Source organism: Lepidochelys kempii, chromosome 2 (genome assembly GCF_965140265.1).
Source record: "Lepidochelys kempii isolate rLepKem1 chromosome 2, rLepKem1.hap2, whole genome shotgun sequence".
In the NCBI taxonomy this organism is placed as follows: domain Eukaryota; kingdom Metazoa; phylum Chordata; order Testudines; family Cheloniidae; genus Lepidochelys; species Lepidochelys kempii.
In genome coordinates, this window is record NC_133257.1 from 212,085,175 (window position 1) to 212,094,122 (window position 8,948).

The window sequence follows — 8,948 nt, forward strand, 5'->3', positions numbered from 1 at the left end:
AGGCAAAAGAGGTTTTTCCACTACTGTAGTAAATCCACCCCCTTGAGAGGCAGTAGCTAGGTGGCTGACAGAAGGATTCTGCCATAGGGATCCCTCCACCTAGCTGTGGCTACAGTGGGGATGAGGTCGCGCTAAGGATGTCACACAGGGTGGGAAATCTGTCCCAAGCCAGAGCTCTGCAGTTAAGAGCATAAGACCGGCCACCCCGGGTCAGACCAATGGTCCAGCTAGCCCAGTACCCCGGCCAGTGGCCAGGGCTGGCAGGAAAGGGCAGGGAGGCCGGGCGGCGTGGAGGGGCTGGCAGCGCCTCCAGCCCTTGCTCTCCAGGCCCCGCAGCGCGGCTAGCTCGGGGACGGGGGGCTGTGGCGGCCGCGCTGCAGGGCAGCCTCGGTTCGCGGGGAATCGCGGGGCGCAGCGCGTCCCGGCCCCGCGGAGGAGGCAGGTGGCGCTGCTGCAAGCTGCGGCGCCCGCCTGACGTATCTCCGCGGGGGCTGCCCGCCCCATTTGCCCCGGGAGAGACGCGGGGCTGAGCAGGGCGGACTGGCCGGGAGCCAGGTACCCCCCCAGCCCCGCCACAGGGCGCAGCGCCACGAGCGCGGATCCGCTGGGTCCTGCACCCGCGCGGGGAATGCACGCGGCCGGCCACCGCAGGGGCGGGGCAGCGACCAGAGTGCGCGGGGCTGGGATCACGCGTTCCTCAGGCTCGCTCCGCCCAGCGCTTGCGCGGGATGCTGGGGAACGTCGCTTCGGCGCGCGCGGGGTCACTCGAGACTTCGTGGCGCGCGCACAGGAATCAGGCGGCAACGGATCGGGGTGGCTAGCCTGGGGTCCGTGTGACTGACCAGGGCATCTCCGGGCCCCGCCCCCACGTGGCCCCAGATGACAAAGCTTCCGCTCGCTCCGCCCACCTTGGGACGGTGCCCTGCGCAAGTGTCCAATGTAACCTACAGCCGGAACGTGCTACGCATCGACACAACTGCAGCGGGGAGTCCACACAAGATGGCTGCCCTGCTCAACCCTTAGTTGCGGTGTGAAACGTCACTTCCCCTCCAGGAGGGCTCGCGTGTGACGTCGTCAGGGAGCGCCAGAGTGAGTCATGTGCGCGCTCCACAGCCGGGGGACGGTTGCAGTCCGCAGCGTAGCGGACAGTTGTGGCGGCAACCTGGGGACCACCGCGGAGCTGCCGCACTCGGCGGCCCGGCCGCTGCCCTGCCCGGAGATCCCGTCCTTCGCGGCCGCCTGCCGCCTGGTGCGGAGCCGCTACTCGTGCCTGGTGGCGGCGCCGCATCGGAGACACATCGCGCTGGCGCCGCGCTACCTGAACCGGAAGCGCACCGGGATCCGCGAGCAGCTCGACGGCGAGCTGCTGAGATATTCGGAGAGGTGCGGCCCGCGGGTACCAGCTCTTGCCCTCCCCCACCGAGCGCTCAGAGACGGAGCAAGCCCCGCCCCCCCGCCGCCGCCGCCGCGGCGTGAGCGCCACCTGGTCTCCACGCCACGCGCGTTCTCGCCCTTCCACTACGGGCCCCGTGCGGCGGAGTCCTCCCTCGCCAGCCTCAGCAGCAACCCCCTCGCAGCCCCAGCGGGGCATAGACCTAAACGTGGAGCAATTTCCTTCGTCCCCCTCTCTTCCCCCCCCCCCATCAAGTTTCGTGCTATAACACCTGGTCTTTCCTCTCCCTGTGTAGCCTCAGCGGTGTGCCCGTGGCTTACGATAACATCAGAGTAGTGGGTGAATTAGGTGATATTTATGATGACCAAGGATTCATCCATTTTAACATTGAAGCAGATTTTGTCATTTTCACTCCCAAGAAAGGAAAAAAGCTTGTGGTATGTAAAAATACTTAAGTTTTATTGTATTTTGTAGTAAGTGAAGCTTAGCTACTAAGTAGATTGAACAACTGAATTTAAATAGGTACTGTTACAGTTAGTAGACAAATACTGAACTACCTTATCTCTGGTTTTAGAGTAGCTGCTGTGTTAGTCTGTATCCGCAAAAAGAAAAGGAGGACTTGTGGCACCTTAAAGACTAACAAATTTATTTGAGCATAAGCTTTCGTGAGCTAGTTGTAGCTCATGAAAACTTATAGTCTGGTAGTCTCTAAGGTGCCACAAGTCCTCCTTTTTACCTTATCTCTGTTACTGAATCTGTTTTTCCTGCTAATTTAGCAACTGTAGGTATAATGTTGTTGTAGCAGTGTCGGTCCCACGGTATTAGAGCGACAAGGTGAGTGAGGCCGTATTGTTTTTGAATCAACTTCTGCTGGTGAGAGACTAGCTTTCAAGCTACATAACTATTCGGCGGGAGGGGAGGGGGAGGTGTTTAGTGTCACGGCTAAATGCAAGATTAAACAGGTTAGCATAAGTAGTTGTGATAGACATCTGTAAGACCCATGGATCTTGAAATGTATGTTGTACGGACCCCATCCTGAAAGAAATCTTTCCTGAATCTCCTCTTCTGGCCTTCAGACTGCTCCATGGTCATCATCAGAAGCAAGGCCCCCATAGACCAGGACAAACCAACTCAAAGCTGCACCAAGCACTGCCAGAACAACAGGTTCAAAACTGGCAGACTTATCTCCACTGCTACCGGGATCAACACTGCACAGCCCACCTTTAAAGATCCATGGTCCTACTCGTGTCTGTCATAACAGGCCATGTACCTCACCCAGTGCACTAAATGCCCACTAACAACTATGTGGGTGAAACCAGACAATCACTATGCTCTTATACAGGAAAATAAGACACAAACACTGTATCGCCTGTGGCTGAACACTTTTCAGTTCCTCTATATGTGACCCATCAGTCCTCATCCGCAGAGGAAATCTGCATAATACTTTCAACAGGCAAACCTAGACGCTTAAATTCATAACTTTGCTAGACACTAAAAATCATGCTCTTAATAAAGATACTGGATTTATGGTTTATTACAGCTGTCTGTAATCCGCTAACCTCTTTTTTTGTCCTATGACTGCAAGGGCGTTAATGGGCCACTTTGCATTGAATGGTCCCTTAGGATACATGCTAACTACTTATGCTACACTATCGGTTCAATCTTGTATTTAGCTGTGACACTGTTAATACCTTTCCTAGATTTGAGGAAGAGCTCTGGGCGGGTATACACTTAAAATGCTGCACTGATGCAGCTGCACCGCTGTAGCGCTTAAGTGAAGATGCTCCTAAGCCAATGGGGAAAGCTTCTTCCGTCGTAGTTAATCCACCTCTGCGAGAGGCGGTAGCTATGTCGATGGGAGAAGCTCTCCTGTCAACATAGCGCTGTCTACATTGGGGGTTACGTCGGTATAACTATGTCACTCGTGTGTAGATTTTTCACACCCCTGAGTGACGTTGTTTTATCGATATAAGTCTGTACTGTAGACCTGGCCTCTGTGTAGCTCAAAAGCTTGTCTCTCTCTCCAACAGAAATTGGTCCAATAAAACATATTACTTCACCCACCTTCTCTCTCAACTGTAGGTGTGTTTTTCCTCCCAAAGAAGGGCTGGTAACCTGGTACTGGTACAGGCTTATACCTAAAGTAATACAGAGTCTTCTCCAATCATAGGCACAAGTATTTGTGGTTATGAAGTGCTCTCTATTGTGATTCTGTTCTCTTTGCAGAAAAGAACGAAACGCAGAATTTTTGCTCCTGAGCATTTCAAAATAAAGAGTAGGCATATGGATCTCCTAAGAACTTTAACACAAACATACCTCTGTGTGAATGCTTGCAAGCTTCAGGATTCAAAAAACTAGGTCAGAATATTGGCCTACTCACATTGACACATTGCATTTTTTAGACACAGTAGTTTAATATATTAACATTCTGTTCCAGCTTTGGCAATTTTTGATTAAAGTCTACTCTAGGAAAAATTGTGCTCTCAGGCCGCTGTACGTATCTGTGGAGAGAGACTATCTAGAGCAGCGGTTCTCAACCTATTTACCACTGAGAGCTACATATGCAGCTTTCTGTGTGTTATGTGGGCCCCATCCACACAATATATTTACTACCTGTACATCTTTTTTTAAAAAAAAAAAAAAAGTTTAGTATTTGTGTTATGACAGCAATACGATTCAAATCAATGTAGTAGCTTTCATTTCAACAGTGGCAAATGTCCACTAAGAGCATTTTAAATTAGCAAAATAAGTCAAAACATTAACTGCTAAAATTAATTTAGAGTAAGGGTAGCGGTGCAACTGTGCTGAGTGCCCGGAGACCATGGGTGCGGACTCTGTCTGCAAAGATGGAGAGAGTGTAGGGTGCTCCCCCAGTCAGGGACTGCACCCCCATCACCCAACCTCCCTGCAACTGTCCCCCCAGCATCCAGTCCCCAGAGACTGCCCCTCTAGCATCTAGTCCCCCATCGAGGGACCGTCCTATACCACCAGTCCTTCCACCTAGAATCTGCCGCCCATGCCCTGGCTGCATCCCTGCTCCCCGCAGGCCTAGCCCCCTGCAACTTCCTCTCCGTGCCTGCTGGCCTTCTATCTTGGCTTATGTAGCTCAGCCTGCCCTACCTGCTTGCCACTGCACTCCTAGTGCCGGGTTCACTGGAGCTGCAATCGTGCAGGGGCATTGAGCACTGTGACCTCCTGCTGATGCTGCTGGGTTCTCCTGGGGGGAAGGGAGCTGATGCTGCTCAGCCTGATCCTGCTGGTGGGGGGTGATATTGGGCCTGATTCTGCACCGCCCCATTTTTTGCACTTCCCGCAGGCTCTGTGCCTAGGGCAGGTGCCCCTTCTGCCCTACTTACAGCCCTGACAATGTCACATGGGCCACAACTGTGTGCTGATTGGGCCACAAGCAGCCTACAGCCGGAGGAGAACCATGGATCTAGAGACTTAGTGGGCCTGAAGGTGAAAAATAAGTGTTAGAATGTCAAATAGAACACCAATAGTAATAGTGCTATTTATGGAAATAGAACATTTAAAATTTTCTCTTAACAAATTGTATATATGCCTTTCCCCTCCACACACCTCAAAAAAGCATGTAGACTATTTGAAAGAGCGCTCATGCAGCCGCATTATGCTGAAGGAGAGAGCTCTCCCGTCGACATCATAAAACCAGCTCAATGAGTGTAGTAGCTGTGTCGGCACGAGAGCATCTCCCGCCAGCATAGCACTGTCCACACCGGTGCTTCTGTTGGTGAAACTTGTCACTCGGGCTTTCACATCCCTGGGCGACACAAGTTCTGCTGACACAAGTGCTAGTGTAGAAGTGGCCTAATTCTTTATTTTTAATTTGAAAGACTTAGCAACAATTTTTAAAATGTGATTTCCATTTGTACAAGTGCTAAACCCATTTGCCATGCATTTGATGGTGTAGATTTGTATGTGTAAACTTTCTTATGTACAAGAATCTACAGACAAATTTACAGTATGTGGAGGAATGAAGGTCTCTTACAGGTTGTGGCCCTTAAATGTAGTATAGTCTTTCTTACATGGTTTTTCTTTTCTTCTTTCAGGGTGTGATCAATAAAGTGGCCCCAAGTCATATTGGCTGTCTGATACATGGGTGTTTCAATGCTTCAATCCCTAAACCTGATCGAATGTCAGCTATACAGTGGCAAGACCTTGGTTTAAAAATAGGAGATAAACTGGAATTTGAAGTGTTGCATTTAGATTCCGACGCTGCTGGAGTATTCTTCATTCGGGGGAGACTGAATAAAGACAGGTACAGTGCTATATTAAAGGATTTTTTTCAAGCTGAGCTGATTTAGTGGATTTATTTAAAAACATAATACTTAAAATCAGTGTCTTGCATTAACTCTGATTTTTCTCCCCGTATAGCTATGAATATTATATTTTAAGTCAGATTTAAAAATCTGCTAATAAAGTCCATATAGGGTCAGACCAATGGTCGGTCTATCCCACTGCCCTGTCTGACAGGGGCCAGTGACAGATGCTTCTGTGGGAATGAACGGAACCGGACAATTTTGAGTGATCTATCCCCTGTTGTCCACTCCCAGCTTCTGGCACTTGGAGGTTTAAGGACACCTGAAGGGCAGAGTTGTATCCCGGAGCATCTTGACTAATAGTCATTGAAGGACAACCTTATCTAATTTTTTTTAAACCCAGTTATATTTCTGGTCTTCACAACATCCCCTGACAATAAGTTCCACAGGCTGACTGTACATTGTATGAAGTACTTGCATGTTAAAGTCCTTGCATGTTAAACCTGCTGCCTGGTTAATTGGGTGACCCTGGTTCTTGTGTTATGTGAAGGGATAAATAACATTTCCCTATTCATGTTCTCCATACCATTCATGATTTTATAGACCTCTGTTATATCCTGCTCTTAGTCAGCTTTTCTAATCAGAACAGTTCCAGTCCGTCTAATATTTTCTCATATGGAAACTGTTCCATACCCCTACTCACTTTCCTCTGTATCTTTTCCAAATCTAATGTGTATATTTTTTTGAGATGGAGCAACTAGAACTTCATGCGATATTCAAGGTGTGGGCAAACCGTGGATTTATATAGTGGCATTATATTTTGTCTTATATATCCCTTTCCTAATGGTTCCTAACATTTTGTTAGCTTTTTGGACTGTTGCTGCACATTTAGCAGATGTTTTCAGAGAACTATCCATGAGTGGTAACTGCTAATGTAGATCCCATCATTTTTTGTGTATAGCTGGGATTATGTTTTCCAATGTGCATTGCTTTGCACTTAAAAGCATTGAATTTCATCTGCCATTTTGTTGCACAGTTACCCAGTTTTGTAAGGTCCCTTTGCAGTCAGCTTTGGACATAACTATCTTGAGTAATTTGGTATCATCTGCAAGTTTTGCCACCTCGCTGTTCATCCCTTTTCCAGATCACTTGTGAATATGATAAACAGTCAGATCCGTGGGGTTCTGATGATTTATATTATATACTTTTTTGTGTGTTTTTGGAGACTTTTTGTGTTAAAGTGGATTAATCCAAAATGTTTAAAATATTTTTTAAAATCAAGGTTTTTAATGTGAGTAACTTGACTTGCATATCACTCTCTGCATGCAGTTATAGAATGTCTTGTTCAGTGTCTAGATTCATTTTTAAACAATATTTATGTGCAGTATGAGTTTTCAGGTTTAACCAGCACAGGATCATGGTCATAAATCATTTACCTAAACCAATCAGAGCTAGTCTAATCTGTCAGCATCTGTAAATATTGTGTTTTCAGCAAGATTCCCAAGCAGATTTCCATGGCTTAATATTTGTACTCATACGAGAACTTACTTGGCTACAGAGCCAGGGAAGTTTGGTGTTCAATTTTGAATTAATACTTTTTTTTTAATATCTGACTTCGCAACTTCAGTGGGTGCTTTTTAGACAGAATATGTGGAAGTTGCCTAGAGACAGCTACTTTTTTCATCTTCATGACTATATTTGCAACCGTTATTTGGATTCTGAAGGTTGTTTGTTATTTCATTGTTTTCATCAATGTGGTTATTCCCTTATCTTACAAGTATAGTGGTCTCTACTAGACTAATGAAATCATGATCTAAAACACTAGAAGTTATAACTTGTCAGGTGTATTAAATTCCTTGAGGATGAAATCTTGATAGTTCAGCTGCATTCCCATGAGTCTGAAGAACTAAGCATGTCCTGTGTTGTCTAGTACTGATCATGTATGTAGTCAGACTACAGCTATTTACATACTCTTCATTTATGTGCTTAAGTAATCTGGCATGTATTTGCCTAATAGAATACTGAATAGAGGAGAACTACATGAAAAGGAAAAATAATCAGAATGAACCCAAGTGACAGATAATACTAATCGGAGGAACTGGAATTTAAGAACTAATGCTAATTCTTTAACAGAATAGAGACTAACCAAGTATTGGAAATTGGACATGCATTAACAGGTCATAAGTTCCTTTTGTTATTAAAAGACCCTAATCTCTTTTTCTATTTGAATTGCTGTGGGTTTAGCACAACTCCCAGTCTTCAGTTATGTGCTCCATGTAATTATTACATTTCAGCAAAGCATATTATGATGTATTAAATACCTATAGAGATCTCATTCTGTAAACTCTTGCTTATTTTGTATGTTCCTTCACAGTATGCAATCCAAATATCCTGAAACAGTAACTGAAGATACGAACAGTAGAGATGAAATACCAAAGAAAAAACACAAGAAAAGAGACAGAAGGAATTGTGAGTTAGAAAATGACACAGAGCTTACAGACCATGCAGATACTACAGTGGTGGAAAATGCAGAAGAGCAAAATGCTGATACAATAAATGGATTTTATGATAAAAAGCCAAAGAAGAAGAAAAAGCATAAGCAAGAAAAGCAGAAACCTGTATTTTATGGAAGTGACTGTAGTGGTTACCAAAGTGACCATAAAAAGGTTAAGAGAAAGAAAAGAGAACACTGTGATGTAGATGAAGACAGTGAATTATCTCAATTGTCACAAGACCCCAAGCCAAAAAGAGAAAGGAATGACAAATAGACTGAAGAGTCCAAAAGTCCCTTGCTTGAATGTAAGATTGTCATCTTCTTTCAGAAGTATTTGATAAACTTCCAAATAAAATCATATTTTCAGTTTGTGTATTTCAACTTTCATTTATATGACAGTAGCACTTGAATGTCCCAACCAAGATCAAGGCCTCCTTATGCTAGGCAATGTGTATATGTACTCATACTATACTCATATTATATATTTAAGAGCAGGTTAGACAAACACCTCTCTGGGATGGTCTAGGTAATACTTAGTCCTGCCATGAGTTCAGGGGACTGGACTAGATGATCTCTTGACGTCCTTTCCTATGATTCTGTACATATTTAAGGAGAGTAGGAGGCATCTCCTATCCAGAGATAAAACAAAGCGTGGTAAAGAGGCAGTACATATTCCTGTTTTACAGACGAGGAAATGAGGTACAGAGGTTAAGTGACTTGCCCAAAGAGATACACAAAGTGTTTGGCAGAGCTGGGAGGTGCACCAGATGTCTTGAGTGGTAGT

At 45.9% G+C, this 8,948-nt stretch overlaps 1 protein-coding gene across 1 annotated transcript; it reads left to right on the forward strand.

The window, feature by feature from the left end:
• The first annotated feature begins 703 nt into the window (after nt 1-703).
• On the forward strand, nt 704-8,533 carry POLR1F (RNA polymerase I subunit F). The gene is made up of 4 exons (XM_073333772.1): nt 704-1,383; nt 1,689-1,830; nt 5,461-5,669; nt 8,045-8,533. Exons 1-4 carry the CDS (start codon nt 1,097-1,099, stop codon nt 8,436-8,438), a joined length of 1,032 nt encoding a protein of 343 aa, XP_073189873.1. The 5' UTR covers nt 704-1,096; the 3' UTR covers nt 8,439-8,533.
• Nucleotides 8,534-8,948: the final 415 nt, after the last annotated feature.

Excerpts from the sequence above, each read along its gene's own strand:
- POLR1F (XM_073333772.1), top strand. The coding sequence starts at position 1,097 with ATGTGCGCGCTCCACAGCCGGGGGACGGTTGCAGTCCGCAGCGTAGCG. Across the intron at positions 1,831-5,460 it reads AGAAAGGAAAAAAGCTTGTG|GGTGTGATCAATAAAGTGGC; the intron begins GTATGTAAAAAT and ends TTCTTCTTTCAG. Across the intron at positions 5,670-8,044 it reads GGGAGACTGAATAAAGACAG|TATGCAATCCAAATATCCTG; the intron begins GTACAGTGCTAT and ends GTTCCTTCACAG.